Source organism: Eptesicus fuscus, chromosome 22 (assembly GCF_027574615.1).
Source record: "Eptesicus fuscus isolate TK198812 chromosome 22, DD_ASM_mEF_20220401, whole genome shotgun sequence".
NCBI lineage: Eukaryota > Metazoa > Chordata > Mammalia > Chiroptera > Vespertilionidae > Eptesicus > Eptesicus fuscus.
In genome coordinates this window covers 33710147-33727165 of record NC_072494.1, presented here as the reverse complement: position 1 = coordinate 33727165, position 17019 = coordinate 33710147, and the positions used below count along the sequence as shown (strand labels likewise).

Sequence of the window (17019 nt, the reverse complement as noted above, 5' to 3'; positions counted from 1 at the left end):
CTGGCCCAACACCTCACCTCAAGAATTACCAGGTTAGAGATTCTCACATGCTATCACCCTCTGCAGGGTTGAAGCACAGCCCTGGGGGCGAGGCCCCTCCTTGCATACCGCCATTGGCCCCGCCCATCATGACATCACGATCCAGGCCACGCCCACTACGTGAAAAGCCCTGGACACTTTGTGAGTCTGGGATTGTTGCGTCTGGGACCTGCACTCAAAGAGGCAAATACTCACTGTCCCTCGGGTTTCCCCTCTGATGTCTGGGAGCATGAGGGCCTCTTACCAGCCGCGCAGGGCATCTTCCCGCCGCCTGGAGAGTCCCTTTTCGTGGGGCTTCCTGGGGGTCCTTCTGCTGGCCCTAGAGCTCCTGCTCCCCATGTGCTCAGGTAGGGGAAGGGAAAGGGGGTCAGCTCTGGAGGGAAACTAGAGCGGGTGGGGGAGCTGGCCCACCAGAGAGGAGGGCGAAGGGAACTTTGCTTGGTGTGTGGGGTAGAGGCTCAGGGCTTGGTGGACCCAGGTGATGCGGGGTTAGGGTAGAAGCCTTAGCCACAGATGCTCCAGGTTGTTCCGTGGGGAACCCAGAAGTGAGGGGGACTTCAGAGGGCCCGCGGTGAGGGTTGTTAGGTGGTAGGTACTGAGCCTCTTGGAGAGCTGGGTGCAGTCAGTGTGTGCTGGGGGCCAAGCTGTGTCCCTAGCAAAAGCTTGCAGGTGTTTGGGGACTGAGCCAATCAAGATGTCAGAGATTAACCAAAGAACATGTATGCATATATGCATAACCCATGGACACAGACAATAGTGTGGGGAAGGCCAGGAGTGGGCGGGGGCTGAGTGGATGAGGGCAAAGGGGTGGGGAAATGGGGGACATGTGGAATACTGTCAACAATTAACAAAAGGAGATGGGAAGCCCTGACCAGGTGCTGAAGGTGAGGGCTTGCTCTTCAATGCCCAGCTGTGTGTGGGGATGTTGCTTGGGGGAGTGCTGGGCCCGTGGGGAGGCTTTGTCCTGTGTTCCCTGGGCTTAGTGAAGCCTTGGTGAGTGGGTGCTGTGCCCCACTGGGTTGGGCTGGGGGATCCCAGGCCAGGTGAACCAGGTGTCTGCTTTACAGAAGGATCCAGGCCAGAGGGGCAGGGTGTGGGGCAAGGAAGCTCACTGCTTGCTTTGTATGGGGTTTGGGGAGCCCGTGTTGCCCACAGAGCCCTTAGTGAGTGAGAGCTAGCTGCAGGGCCTGGGATTTAGAAGGATTGGGAAGGACACGCAGTGCTTTTTGTACAAAAAGCTAACAGGCTGCTTGTTGCCCCCAAATCATATTGGTATTGCTCTCCAGGCTGCTGCTTGTTTTTAAGCATGGAGACACAGTCCTATTGCCCTCCCATATAGATAATGCCCTGCGCTATTCGCAAATGTCATGTGCGCAGTCTTTTTCCTTTTTTATTAGCTTGGGTCCCATTTGAGGGGAGATTAGAAGCAACCTGGTAGCCAAACCTAGTGAGAAATGAGTCATAAGAAATGAACAATAAATAGCATCCATGGGCTTTTCCCCTGTAGCTGATAAACTGAAGCTGAAGGCCATCCACTATCAAAATTCATGTTTCACTGAATGTAATCAATACATATATACATACATATATGCTCACTGTATAAAACGTATGTGATCAAAGGGCAACAATGGAATATTATGGTGTATTTCCAACTATTGTTGTATGCATGTGTGTTTCTATGCCCAAGTGACTTTTAGGATCCTGTTACATAGACAGTTTGCATGCTGCATTCTCTCCTTAGGAGAATTCATTCAATAAAGATTTGCCTTGTATGTGCCAGGCTCTCACTGGTTCTGGGGACACACTGGTGACCAATAACAAGCCATTCCTACTTTCATGATCCTTATTTCACTCTTGGTCTGTTTGCACACGCACACATGGACATAAACAGCGACTGTGTTTTGCTCCCTGTTAGATCCCAGTGCCAGGCGCACAGTAGGCAACCAGTAAGGATTTGCTGACATTTACTGGGACTGGCGGACAGTAACCAACCCACAATGCTAGTGTTCCAGCCCCAGTCAGCTGCCCTGGAGGAAGGGGCATGACTCTCTGAGAGCCTTTAACAAATGGCTGGTGGGAGGGAAGGCTTTTCTGCCCAGAGGCCACACTCTGCCACTTCGGGGCTTCTGCACTTGCTGTCCCCAGGCTCCTCCTTTCTCGCATAATTGGCTCCTTGTCCTTCAAACTTAGGTGTGAGGACATCCCCTCAGACACCCTCTCTGAGCAAAATATCTCAGAGACCCACACACTCCAGCTCAAATTCCCCTGACTGTTGTCCCTCTTCCCAAACTTCCTTTTCTGTCCTAGCTCTACTAGAATGCAGAGATCCTTCTGTCTTGTCACACTGGTGTTTGCAAATGCCCCATGTTTTTGCCATAGTATCACCACTCTTTTATAACTACTGTGTTCCAGAAAAGTGAAGTATAATATTCAAAAAGAGAATTAGAGGCCAATATCCCTGATGAATGTAGATACCAAAATTCTCAATAAAATTTCAGCAAAGTACAACATACATTAAAAAGATTACATATCATGATCAAGTGGGATTTATACCAGGGATGCAAGGAAGATTTAACATCTGCAAAACAATGCATGTGATTCATCACATCAAGAAAACCTATGGTGAAAATCATATGGTTATCTCAATAGATGCAGAAAAAGCTACTGTGCTGCCACCGCCTCCCTGGAGCCCACACACTGAAGTGTCATTGGTTTGATTCCTGGTCAAGGACATGTATTTGGATTGCAGATTTAAACCCCGGCCCTGGTTGGGGAACATGCAGGAGACAACCAATTGTGTCTTTCTCAGATCCATGTTTTTTTTCTCTCTTTCTCTTCCCCTGGTTCCAGCCCTTCCTCTCTGTCTAAAAATAAATGGAAAAAAGTATTCTCGAGTAAGGATTAACAGAAGCAACATGAAATAAACTGAAGAAATATTTGTAAAAGATACCTCTGATAAGGGGCTAATTCCCAAAATACATAAAGAACTCATACAGTTCAACAACAACAACAACAACAAAATCTGATTAGAAAATGGGCAGAGGACCTAACCAACATATTAAAAGATGCTCAACATCAGTAGTTATAAGGGAAATGCAAATCAACACCAAAATAAGGTACCACTTCATACCAGATAGAATGTCTATTACCAATAAGACATGAAATAACAACTGTTGAAGAGAATATAGGGAAAAGGGAATCCTCATGCACTGCTGATGGGAATGTAAATTGGTGCAGTCATTATAGAAATGAGTATGGAGGTTCATCAAAAATTTAAGTATAGAGCTTGCATATGGACCAGCAGTCCTTCTTCAGGGTATCTACCCCAAAAATTTGAAAACACTTATCAAGATTTATGGGAGGCTATGTTCATTGATTGCAGCATTATTCACAATAGCTAAGACATGGAAACAACCTAAGTGTCCTTCAATGGGTGATTGGATAAAGAAGAAGTGGTACATATCTATACCAATAAAAGGGTAATATACTAATCAGACCGGGTTGACCGGCCATCCTCTGGACGTTCTATTTCCTTTCAGACAAAGCTGTGGTGGTGGGGGCCGAGGCAGAAGCAGTTAGGGGTGATCAGGCCAGCAGGGGAGGGCAGTTGGGGGTGAGATCAGGCCGGCAGGGGAGGGCAATTGGGGGCAAGCAGGCAGGCAGAGAGGTTAGGGACAATCAGGCAGGCAGGCAGGCAGAGGGGTTAGGGGCGATCAGGCAGAGGCAGTTAGGGGCAATCAGGCAGGCAGGCAGGTGAGCGGTTAGGAGTCAGTGGTCTCAGATTGCGAGAGGGATGTCTGACTGCTGGTTTAGGCCTGATCTGGCAGTCGGACATCCCCCCAGAGGTCCCCAATAGGAGAGGGTGCAGGCTGGGCTGAGAGGAAATGCCCCCCACCCCCCATGCATGAATTTCATACACCGGGCCACTAGTCCTATATAATAAAGAGCAAATATGTTAATTAGACAGAACAGCAGAATGACCAAACATACGACCTTCTGGATGAAGCTAAGGCTGCAAGGGCTGAGGCAGCTGGGACTGCTAGGGCCAAGCCCCTTGCATGAATTTCCTGCATCGGACTTCTGTTCTATAATAACCTATAATAATAAAAGCATAATATGCAAATAAACCAAACTGCTGAACAGCAGAACAACCATCAGATGACCACACTATGACATACACTGGCGCCAGGCCAGCCAAGGTGGGTGCAATGCGATTGGTCAGGGAGGGAGGGGCTCCACCCTTGCCCCATGCTCACCCCACAAAGTCAGTCCCAGGCCACCAGCCAGCCTAGCAGGGTGATCAAGGGAGAAGCAGGGGGTGCGACAGATGCAGGCAGTGCCAGTCCAAGGGAGGTGCGGGTAGGGAATGGGGCTGGCTGCCAGCAGCTGGTGGAAGCCTGGGTGACAGCAGACAGAGGGATCCCCAGGTGTTGGCAGCTGGGCGAAGGAAGGCCTACCCTTGCATGAATTTCGTGCATTGGGCCTCTAGTCTACTATGGAATACGACTCAGCTATAAAATGAGTCAATATTGCCATTTGCAACTTGAGAGGATTATGCTAAGGAAGTCAGCCAAAAAAGGACAAAAGGTATGGTTTCACTCATGTGGGATATAAACCAAAAAGCAACAAATGAAAAAAGGAAACAAACAAAACAACTCACAAATAGTGGTTACCAGAAGGAAGAGGTGGTGGGGAAGAGGTTAAAGGGAGGTGAGGGAAGGAGACTAAACTTCACAATAGAGTATACAGATGTCCTATTACAACGTGAAACCTGAAATATATATAAATTATTAACCAATGGTACCCCATACATTTAATTTAAAAAGAGGCACATATTTTTTGTTATTTGATAGAAGTACAAATGTATATATTTTAAAGCTTACATCAATCTGACATAAGACCAATCCAGGGAATAAGAAAAGAGAAGTTTCTCAGGGATCAGCATAGATGTAGCTCCTTTCTTAGATCCTTAATCTCATAGGAGGGACCTCTGTATTCTTTTAGCCCTGCAGGACTTTACTTGATGTGTCTCCATGACATAATTTTACATACTGTTCTAACAGATCTGTTAGATTTTCAAGCCCATGGATAATTAAGAGGAAGAGGAATGACTGAAGTAGAAATGATAATATTCTAGGAAGAAAAAAACTACCAAAAAATCCAGAAACAAAAAATTCTAACAGCATAGCAATATAGTAACACAGCTTAAACAGCTACCTCAGAGAACTTCTGCGGCCAAACATGATCCATTGATTAGTGAAAAAATAATAAATTATATTTAAAGCAATGTTAAACTTTTAAATTTTGACATTTAATTGACATCTATTCACTTATGAAATGCTCAGTTCACTGATATGGACCATATGACGTGAAGTCTTATATTTTAAAATAGTTTAGCCCACCTTTATTTTGACCTATGAAATCCTCGATGCTTATTTAAGAGTCAGCACTTACCATAAAATTTCTTGAGCACAGAGTGTAGTAGGAACAGAAGGCATATGATCCTGACCTCCAGGAACTTGCCTCCTGAGAGGAGACTGAGCCTGAAGTGACAAGTCATCATCATCTTTTAGAAAAAACATGTCTACAGCCAGTCAAAGCCCTAAGTGGCAAAGTAGCCCACGTTAACGGAACTACCGATTGTCACATTCTCACCATGTTTGTAATGAGGGAAAAGTTGCTTCTTAGAGGAATGAGGTAAATGTTGCTAGTTCCATTTTTGGTTTGGTGCTCTTCTTGTGTTTGAAACTGTGGAAGAGTAATCTGATGGAGGGCTATCTACTATAGAAGTCTTCTGAGACGGGAGGGGAGTGTGGAATAAACTCAGAAAAAAAGATGGGAAGAGCATATATCTATAAATAAAATTTTTAAAATAAATCTTTATTGTTCAGATTATTACAGTTGTTCCTTTTATTTTCCCCCCCATAGCTCCCCTCCACCTGGTCAACACCCCACCCCATACCCTTACCACCCCCCATGTCCTCCTCCATAGGTGTAACATTTTTGTCCAATCTCTTCCCGCTACCCAACACTCCTTCCCCCAATTATTGTCAGTCCACTCCCTTTCTATGCCCCTGATTCTATTATATTCACCAGTTTATTCTGTTCTTCAGACTTTTTATTCACTTTATTTTTAGATTCACTTGTTGATATGTATTTGTTGTCACTTTGTTGTTCATAATTTTTATCTTTAGCTTTTTCTTCCTCTTCTTAGAGAGTACCCTTCAGCATTTCATATAATACTGGTTTGGTGGTGATGAACTCCTTTAGGTTTTTTTTGTCTGTGAAGCTCTTTATCTGATCTTCAATTCTGAATGATAACTTTGCTGGGTAGAGTAATTGTAGAGAGCGCCTGTGAAGGCACATTTGCATTTCTTTCATTATTGTCAGCTGAATCCAGTGGCATTGGCAGAGGCTTGTCCTGGAAACACACTTTGCCAAAAGGCAGGAATGTTTTCAGTTTGACCTTCAGCCCAGGTACAAGAAGATGGGTTTTGTTATTTAAATCCAGCCAAGCACCAGGAATGAATACCACTCGGGCCCACCCAAGAATGCACATCATCTCCTTTGTTTTGACTTTTAATAAAACTTCTTGTTTTTTTTTTGCTGTATAAAATAAACATGCTGTATTGGCTCAGGGTCCCTGTCCCTGTCAGAGGACAGTGGTCCCACGTGGCCCCAGCTTTTTGCTTCCATCTCTGTGTCTGTCTCTTTCTTTCATTTTCTCAATCCCAGCTGCCCCTACTCAGGAACCAGACCGCTCTCTAGCTGCGCTGGACGTGGAAAAGAGAAATATCTATAAGTAATCTTGGTTGTAGGTTCTTGCTATTCATCACTTTGTATATTTCTTGCTACTCCCTTCTGGCCTGCATAGTTTCTGTTGAGAAATCAGCTGACAGTCGTATGGGTACTCCCTTGTAGGTAACTAACTGTTTTTCTCTTGATGCTTTCAAGATTCTCTTCTTTGTCTTTTGCCCTTGGCATTTTAATTATGATGTGTCTTGGTGTGGTCCTCATTAGATTCCTCTTGTTTGGGGTTCTCTGTGCTTCCTGGACTTGTAAGTTTATTTCTTTCACCAGGTAGGGGAAGTTTTCTGTCATTATTTCTTCAAATAGTTTTTCAATATCTTGCTCTCTCTCTTCTTCTGGCAACCCCATAAATCAGATGTTGGTACTCTCGAAGTTGTCCCAGAGGCTCCTTACACTATCTTCATATTTTTGGATTCTTTTTTCTTTTTTGTTTTCTTGTTTGGTGTTTTTTGCTTCTTTGTATTTCAAATCTTTGACTTGATTCTTAGGATCCTTTAATCCAGTGATGGGCAACCTTTTGAGCTTGTTGTGTCAAACTTCGCCAAAAAACTGAGCATAACTCAGATAGTGTGTGACTTTGAGGAAAAAACTAACTCCAAGACTCTAGTCACAAATGTTTCATCCTCAGGAGCAGCAAATGTTTCATCCTCGGCATGCGGCCGAGTGTCATCAGAAATGGCTATGCGTGTCAGTGCTGACACACGTGTCATAGGTTCGCCATCACTGCTTTAGTCTGATGTTGGATCTCTGTATATTATTCTTTATTTCAGTCAGTGTATGCTTAATTTCTAATTGGTCCTTTTTCATATCCTCAAGGGTCTCACTGAATTTCTTGGAGGTTTCTAGAAGATTCTTGAGTAACCTTATAACTGTGGTTTTGCACTCTATATCCAGTATTTTGCTTTCATCCATTTCTTTCATTTGTGACTTGTTTCTTTGTCTCAGCATTTTGGCTGCTTTCCTGTGTTAGTTTTTATGTACTGGGTAGCTGCTAAGTCTCCTTGAGTTGATAGAGTGGCCTTGTGTGGTTGGTGTCTTATAGGGCCCAGTATCTCAGCCTCCACAGACACCTGAGGTGGACATTCTTGGTGCACCCCTTTCTGGGCTGTTTGCACAGTCTTGTTGTAGTTAACCCTTGATTGCTGTTGGTATCACTGGGAGGAATTGACCTCCAGGCCATTGGCTGTGGTAACCAGCTGTGTCTACACTGGACGATTTGTTGTGCAGGAGACACCCTTATGGAGCAGGACTTGCTTCAGTAGGGCTTTGGTGCTCACTAAATCTGCCCCTTGAGTGTGTCTCTTATGGATGTGAAGATTTGTATTCCAGTATGGTCTCACTCTGACCAATGGGTATACTGGTTCTTGGATCTCCAAGGAGGTGCAAGTGAGCCAGCCACTGTCTGAGGCCGCCCAGCAGGAGCTACAGAGACATCTGCAGATTCCTTCTCTTTGTACGGGGTTTGGAGGTGCCCAGAGGAGGCCCAGCTGTGAAGCAAGGCTGCTGCTGCTGCTAGGCACTGGGCCCTCTTTTGGAATCTCTGGGGCTCTCTGACCCAGCTGCAGTTTATTTTAGGCAAAAGAACAGGCCATTCGTATGCAAAAGCCAATGCACACAGCTTGGGTGGGGTTGTAAACTGGGTGGGGAGGGGTTTCTGGGAATCACCATGGTGGAGCAAATGGCAATGGCTGCCCTGAACCAGAGAAGTCCCTGGTTCTCTGTGTCCCGTGCCCTCGTGTAGGAACAATGATCGCTGTGAGCACCTCTATGAATAAGTTGCCCTCGCATTCCTGTCCTGATGCCAGACAGTCCAGCTTCTCCCCGTATGTGCCTGGTCCCCCAGAGTCTCGCATGGAACTGGAGTTCAGAGCAAGCAGGAGCTTGCATCACCTTCCTTGTTTAAAAAGCAGTAAATCCAGGTGCCTGCAACTTTCCACACCTCTGCACCTCTTACCGGTCTCAGTGAACTTTCTTCACCTCTCTAGTTGTGACTAACACTCAGCTGCTTTTCTGCAGTTCTGAGTGGTAGTTGTCCGTCCATTTAGTTACGGTTTCTATGTGGTTGTGAAAGGCAGCAAGTGTAGGTGATTTCCTATGCTACTATCTTGGTTTCTCCATAAATAAATTTTTAAACCAAAAATATTGGTGCTCTCTCTTCAGTTTACTATTGAAAGAATATTCAGGTTAATTGCAAAGAAACCAAAGCTAATAGGATGTTATTTAAAGCAAGCACACAGCTCATCATCTGGGAATGTTGTATCATAAATCAGCGGGTGAGATACAAGACGCCTTAATGAGTCTTTATAACTGGGAGTCATTTATTGCACTTGGCCCAGAGGGAGGTGTTTCTTCCAAATCTCTGAGCAACACATAAAAGAAGTTTCCCATATTTATACTTTTCGAGCCTCTTTGTTTGCAGATATTACAAAGAGCTCTGTGTGAGTTATTGTTACAGACAGTTGTAACCTTGAATACATGAGTTAGTACTTGTCATAAGAATATGGGAATTATTATCACTATTAGTCTATATTAGTCTATTACATTGGTTGGCTAGCTTGTAAGGTCAGACAGTAAAGTTTATCTTTTTCTATTATTTGAACTAAAAACAAAGTCATTTTATAGAATGAGTTTACAAGACAAGGGATTATTGAACAATAGCAGAGAATTGCAGGCAGAAGTTTTTTTGTACAAGATGGAGGTTACTATGCTTCAGTAAAAGCCTGGCACAATCACTTAAAATCTCACCAAGGACTTTCCATTTATTCTGTACAACCTGCCTGCTGCCAGGCCATAATCCGTGGCTGGTGGAAAAGAAAATACTTTACTTTCATGTTCTTATTCTCTCAGCAACAGATGGCTGTGGTGACCCACCAAAATTCCAAACTATGAAACCCAAGATTAGTTCTGGAACCATTATTTCTCCTGGGTTCCCACTACAATATGTGTGTTGCCCAGGATTCAAGCCTATTGTTCCTTTAAATTCCCTCTTTATTGTTTGTCAGGATGATGGCACATGGGCAAGTGATCTTGAGGAGGGTTGTACAAGTAAGTACACAAAATTTTTTATTTTTATTGCTCTAAAGGGTATCATACATTTTAGACTGCATATTCTACTATTACCATGATGGTTTTCTCAGATGGATAAGGATTTTAGGTAGCAAGATATTTTTTCAGGCTTTGAAGATCTTCAGGAACTTTTTAATATGGCCATTGATTCTCTGGGTGAAAGTGAATCTTTACCAGTTAACTACCAAGTGTCCAAAATGAAAACCATCCCCACACAGCACAATATTTTGAATTTAATTTAAAAAATCAATTTGTAATGAATATTATAAAAATAAATATATTACTCACAACTCAGGTGATCTTGAATATTTTCAGCTGAAAAGTCTCATGAAAAATGATGTTAAAGTTGGTCAGGGCTGCCGCATAGCGAAAACATTTTTTATAGACGCATGTGGCCTGGGGGAAGGTCCGCAGCTTGCGTCTACAGACGCTTATGGCGCATAATGGGTTAAGTTTGGCCCTTAGCAGCAACATGGATGGAGCTTGAGAATATTATGTTAAGTGAAATGAGTCAGTCAGAAAACATTAAGGACCAGATGTACGTAAAACTGGAACTCATAGACACAGACAACAGTTGGGTGGTTACCAGATGGAAGGGTGGGTGGTCACAGGGGTAGTCATTAGTAAAGGGGACTAAGTATATGTGGAAGATGATTTGATTTTGGGTGGTGGGCACACACCCAAATAAAGTAATATAGATCATGTGTCATAGATGTGTACACTTGAAGCCTATGTAAGCTTATGAGCCAATGTCACCCCAAGAAATGCAATAACAATAAATAAGAAAGTGTTCCCATCAGTTTAATAGCACAATGTAGAATTTTTATTTTGATTCCAATCTATTTTGACATTGCATAAAACAGCAAATTTGAAATTTTTCTTTTAGTAATGTCATGTTCAAAGCTACAAGAACCCCCAAATGGCAAACTAGTCTACTATAATGGAACTACCCAGTTTGGTTCACAAGTTCAGTATGTTTGTACTGAGGGGTAAGTAAGCTGCTCCTTGGAGGAAGAAGGTAAACATTGCTGGTTCCATTTTTGGTTTGGTTCTCTTCTTAAGCATTTCCATTATGTTGATTTCATCTTGCTGTCTGTGGAACAAGTTGTACTTACAGCCAATCAACCCTTGGGCTTTTTATGGAGACTGAAAAGATGTGCAGTGAATAGAAAAAAAATTTAACTTGAAGGAAAGCAAAATTGTATCATATGATAAGTAACAATAAGCCTATCATAGTCATTAAAAAGGTAGTAATCCTGGTGACATGGTCCTACATTAAATTATAAGAGGCAGGAGGGAGGGAAAGAGAGACAGGGGAGTTCATCACTTAACCACCCATCGCTGTTGTTGCTGGTCGCCATCTGCAGGGTAATGGGTGCGATGCTTTGGCCCTGCTCACACTCACCTTGGCCTGGCACCACCCACTCACCTGCTCTACCATCTGGCTGTGGTTCTGTTCTCGTGGGGCCCATCAGGGCTGGCAGTGCCTCCACTGCTGCTAGCTCACAGTGCCACATCACCGACATCTGCCTTTTTTCGTGCCTCCCTCTGGTGGTAATTGCACATCATAGCAAGCAGTCGAACTCCCAGTAGAGGGGACAATTTGCATATTTTATTATATACGACTAGAGGCCTATAGCATGAAATCGTGCACTGGCCCTCTAGTCCTATATAATAAAATATCAGGTCTAAACCAGCAGTTGGACATACCCCTCACAATCCAGGACTGCTGGCTCCTAACTGTGCACCTGTCTGCCTGCATGATTGCCCCTAAACGCTTCTGCCTCCCAGCCTGATTGCCCCCTAACCACTCCCCTGCTGGCCTGATTGATGCCTATCTGCTCCCCTGTCAACCTGATCACCCCCAACTGCCCTCCATGGCTGGTGTGATCACCCCCAACTGCCCTCTCCTGCTGGCTTGTTCACCCCCAACTGCCCTCCCCTGCCAACCCGATCACCCGCAACTGCCTTCCCCTGCTGGTTTGTTCACCCCCAACTGCCCTCCACTGCTAGCCTGATTGCCCCAAATTGCCCTCCCATGTGAGCCTGATCACCCACAACTGCCCTCCCCTGCTGGCCTGTTTGCCCCCAACTGCCCATCATCTTACGGTGGCCATCTTGTGATGGCCATCTTGTGGCAACCATATTGTGGTGGCCATCTTGTGATGACATGAGTGCGGCCATCTTGTGATGACATGAGGGTGTCACGCGAGGGTGCAAGGACAGCATAGGCTTTTATTAGTATAGATATTTTCTTGCAGTATGTGAAATAGCCTATCTAATAAAAGGATAATTTGCAAATTAACCATCACTGCATCACAAAGATGTCAGCATCCATAGCTACAAGATGGTGGTGCCCAGTGCTCTCCTCAGCCTTGCTAAAGTCCCCCATCCTGGGAATGCTGAGAGCAGGCAGCATTCTTGCTTTGTTCCTGCGGCGATGGAGGGCCTCTGGGCCATGGGCACCGTGAGCGACCACGGTGGGACGCTTGCTTCATTGCTACAGCGATGCCCCAACCATGGAGGGCCTTTGGGGGATGGGGAGGCCAGCCCGCAGCCTCCATGGCTGAGCGCAGGCCCGAAGAGGAGATGGCAGGCCCGCCTGCCTCGGAAGCAGCACAGGTCCCTCCAGGATCTGGCGGGAGCCGCATGAGTGGAAGGAGTGCGGATCCCTGTGGAAGGAGTGCGGATCCCTGTGGCATGCTGCAGTTCCTGCTGGCTCCTGGGAAAGCAGCGAGCGGCCTATTGTGCGCAGTATCGCACGATGGGCAACTTGTTAAAATATAATGTGCTTCATGTCTCTTATAACATTTTCTGATTCAAACTCTATTTTGCCTGGATGAGTATAGCCACCCTCTCTTGGTTACCATTTGCCAGGAAGATCTTTTTTCCATCCTTTCATTTTGAACTTATTGGTGTCTTTGAATCTCAAGTGAGTCTCCAGTAGACAGAATAGAGTGGGGTCTTTTGTTGTTATCCATTCTGCCTTTTCATTGTAGAATGTAATCCATCTAAGTTTAAAGTAACTACTGACAAGGAGGGAGCTGTTTGTTTTCTTAAAGCTTTTCCCCCCCTTTTTGCACATTCCTATTTTCTTGGCTACTTGATTTTTCTAATAAAGTGTTGGAATACCTTTCTCATTTCCTTCGTGTGTATTCTGTAGTGATTTTGTCTCTAGTTCCCATGTGAATTCCACTTAACATCTTAGAGTTATAACACTACAAATTGAACTTATTCCAACTTAAATTCAGGCGAGATCGGGCGCGTTCAGGGTGGTTTGGCCATAGACCCAACTTAAATTCAATAAATTCCAATAATGAATGCTTATCAGCTCCATCCTCATCCATTTGGGTTGTTAGTGTCACAACAACCCAAATTTCAATTTTAATCATTGAAATCCTGGCTTCTACGCTATTTATTTTCATTGTATGCTTTGTTTCTTAATTTACATAGAAGATAAATATGCATTTACAAACCATTGTTACAATAAGACTAGCTATAATAATTGCCCTAGTATATACCTAGAGTGAGATATTGATCCATATGGCATGACTTACCAAAACCAAACAACATGGGTTCGGCAGCCTGCTGCAATGAATGTCAAATTGGTGACGCAGGTGCTGATGGAAAAGGAAAGAGTTTTTATTCAAGTGCCTGAGACCAGGAACTCCCATCAAATACCACCCCTACCCCCTTTCTTGCTCAGGCCCTCAGTTCTTATATAGTTAGGGAGGGGAGGGCTTTATTTTCTATCCAATTATCTTGCTAACTTTTGGCACACTTGTGCCTGTCCCTTCATATTTATAGTTTTTGGTGTGCTTAGTGTAAGAATCTCTCCCTATACCAACTTGGCTAATGGGCAAGACTCCGCAGCACTAGGACTGACTGTCTAGATCATATTATTTACTCTCTTGTATACTTTAGGACAGCCTTGAACTTTTATTGTAGGTGAGGTATGTGGTAACAAATTCTCTTAACTATAATTTTTGGAAAACCTTAATATTTCCCTCATTTCTGCAGCACAGTTTTACTGTGGAGAGGTTGAGCTTGTTTTTATTTGTGTCTGTTATTCAATGTCTTCTGGCCCCCAAGTTCCTGTTGGGATCTCTGCTAAGTATTTAGCCTCCTTTTCTTAGATTTAGTTTTGACATTCTCAGTGGTATCACTGGGCTCAACCTGGAGAGCGATGGTCTTGCCCATCAGGGTACTCACAAATACCCGCTTCTCTGCAGTTGCCACTCAGCTGCCCCATGAAGGAAAAGAGGACTATGGAACTGGAAACTGCAGATCTGTGCCAAGAGGGCCTCTGAAATATGTACATGCAGTTTCTCTGACTATTTTAGAGTCTTTTGTCTAGTACATGTTCACTCAGGGCTTTTTCAGGAATAGTTTTTGTTGGTTTATGTTTTCCATTGAATGGGTCATACTTTCCTATTACTTTGTATGCCTTATAATTTCTTGTTGAAGTGGACATTGGAATCTAATACTGAGGTAACTCTAAATATCAAATTCTCACCATTTCCTAGGGTTTATTGTGTTATGTTATTGTTTTGTTTTTTCATTGTTATTGTTGAAGCGTGTCTCCTTGCTGAAGATCAACTGCGCCTTCTAATGGGCATGTGCATGTCCTCTACTTGTCCCTGAAAGGTTCAGGGTTGGGCCGGGTCATACAAAATGGATTTGGGGTTCAGTGTCATCAAAATAATATTTTGCAAGTGGTCTGACTCGAGAACGAGTCAGTGGTGAATTGGGGAGGAAGCAGGCATTTTATGCGCTCAGGGAGAGCTGCAGATGGGGCTTCGGCTTGACCCAGGTATCAGGACCGTACACCCGTGTAGTTTCACGACCTTGCCCTTTGTCCTTCTGCTGGCTCCAGATGTCCTTTCTCGGGGCGCTGTGCAGGGGTTATTGTCTTCAGGAATCTATACTAATAAAAGGTAATATGCTAATTACACTGGGCATCTTCTGGACAACGCCATGGTGGCAGGTGCTGAGGCAGAGGTGATTAGGGACAATCAGACCAGCAGGAGAGGCAGTTAGTGGCGACCAGGTGAGCAGGAGAGCAGTTAGGGGGCGATATGGCTGGCAGGGGTGCCATTAGGGGAATCAGGCCAGTATGCAGAGGTGGTTAGGGGTGATCAGGCAGGCTGGCAGGTGAGCACTTAGGAGACAGCGGTCCTGGATTACAGTCAGATTTCTGAGGGTTGCCGGATTGGAGAGGTTGCAGACCGGGCTGAGGGACACCCCTCCCATGCACAAATTTCATGCACCAAGCCTCTAGTTTCTCTAAGATAACCATTTAAGGGGAGAACGTTTGTGCAAGGTTTAGGCTAGCAGAATGAGCTTTCTTTTATTAGCCCCTACTAAAGTAGAGCCCTGTATCTTGATTCACCTTCTCAGTCTCCATATATGCAGTTGGTATTTAAATTCACAGTGTATATTGTCAGTCTCCTGAAAGGGGAAAAGTGAAAAATGAAGGATGGAGCAATGATCTCTGGATCTGTGATTCCCCTTGAAGGATGGTCTTGCAACTTTGGGGTAAGTGTGACAACAATGCTGCCAGCACCTGTCTGCCTCTCTGTGATCATAAACAACAGTCAATTATGCGAGCACAGATCCCAAAGGACGTGGTCTTTTTTGCTCACCCTGGGCCCCTCAGGCTGCTTATAAGCTGTCCAAAGGACACATACACAACTGCCTGCTGTGGGAGTGGGATGGAAACTGCCACTGTGAGAACAGCTGAAATTGACCAATGTTCCTGCATTTTACCTTTCCAAGAATTTTCATGGAAGTTTCAAGCTTTCAACAGACACCAGAATTCCAAAACAGTGACATCAGGCAAATTCTAGCAAAGAATTTTTGTCTATTTGAGAAGACATATTTTTGGTGCTTCCTACCCTGCCATCATTCCAGAATTCTCTCCTAATACATCCTACCTAATAAAGGAGTAATATGCAAATTGACCCTAACTCCACTACACCCACCAGCCACGCCCACCAGCCAATCAGGAGCAAATATGCAAATAAACCCAACCAAGATGGCTACAGCCACAGAGAGCAGGAGGGAGGCTTGGGTTTCCCCAATAACAAAGGAAGCCAAGCTTTCTGCCTGCCGTTGATGGCCTAAGCCTCCACTCAAGGCTACAAAGTTTCAATTATAGAAGGTAAACAAATCCAAACCGAAATGGCGGCAGCCACTGAGCTGGAAAGAGCAGGAGGCAAGGGTTGCCCCCGGCAATGGAGGAAGCAAAGCTTCTGCAGCCCTGGCTGGCCTAGGCCTCCGCTCTAGGCTACAGAGTTTCAATTATAGAAAATGCACAAACCCCAAAAGAAATGGCTGCCGGCCACGGAGCGAGCAGGAAGCTTGGCTCTGCTGCAGGCTACAAAGTTTCAATTGTAGAAGATACATAAATCCCAGATACCAAGGCCTCTGCTTGGGTCACCAGGGGGTGTGGCCAGCCTGCAAACCACCACAGGCCCTTCACCCAGGCCGCCCCACAACCCAAGGGAACCCTCATCCTGATCCGGGATACCCTTCAGGGCAAAACAGCTGGCCCCCACCCATGCACCAGGCCTCTATCCTATCTAATAAAAGAGTAATATGCAGATTGACTATCACTCCAACACACAATATGGCTGCCCCCATGTGGTCAAAGATCCTGCCCCCATGTGGACACAAGATGGCCACCACAAGATGGCCAGCAGGGGAGGGCAGTTGGGAGGCACCAGGCCTGTAAGGCAGGGCAGTTGGGGGCAATCAAGCCTGCAGGGGAGGGCAGTTAGGAGTGACCAGGCCAGCAGAGGAGGGAAGTTGGGGGCGACTGGGCCTGCAGGGAAGGGCAGCTGGGTGGGACCCAGGACTGCAGGGGAGAGCATTTGGGGGGGACCAGGCCTAAAGGGGAGGGCAGTTAGGGGTGACCAGGCCTAAAGGGGAGGGCAGTTAGGGGCAAACACGCTGGCAGGGGAGCAGTTAGCCATCAATCAGGCTGGCAGGGGAGTGGTTAGGGGGTGATCAAGCTGGCAGGCAGAAGTAGCTATGGGCAATCAGGAAGGCAGGCAGGTGAGCAGTTGGGAGCCAGCAGTCCTGGATTGTGAGAGGGATGTC

The 17019-nt window shown here is 45.3% G+C and overlaps 1 protein-coding gene across 1 annotated transcript in view; it reads left to right on the top strand.

The window, feature by feature from the left end:
• Positions 1–259: 259 nt before the first annotated feature.
• LOC129148000 (complement receptor type 1-like) overlaps positions 260–17019 on the top strand; it is a 110525-nt gene continuing 93765 nt past the window's right edge. Inside the window, exons 1-3 of the mRNA XM_054712228.1 lie at positions 260–386; positions 9697–9894; positions 10802–10904. Of these exons, the coding sequence (XP_054568203.1) occupies positions 269–386; positions 9697–9894; positions 10802–10904 (419 nt within the window). The 5' untranslated portion in view covers positions 260–268. The remainder of the gene's footprint in view (positions 387–9696; positions 9895–10801; positions 10905–17019) is intronic.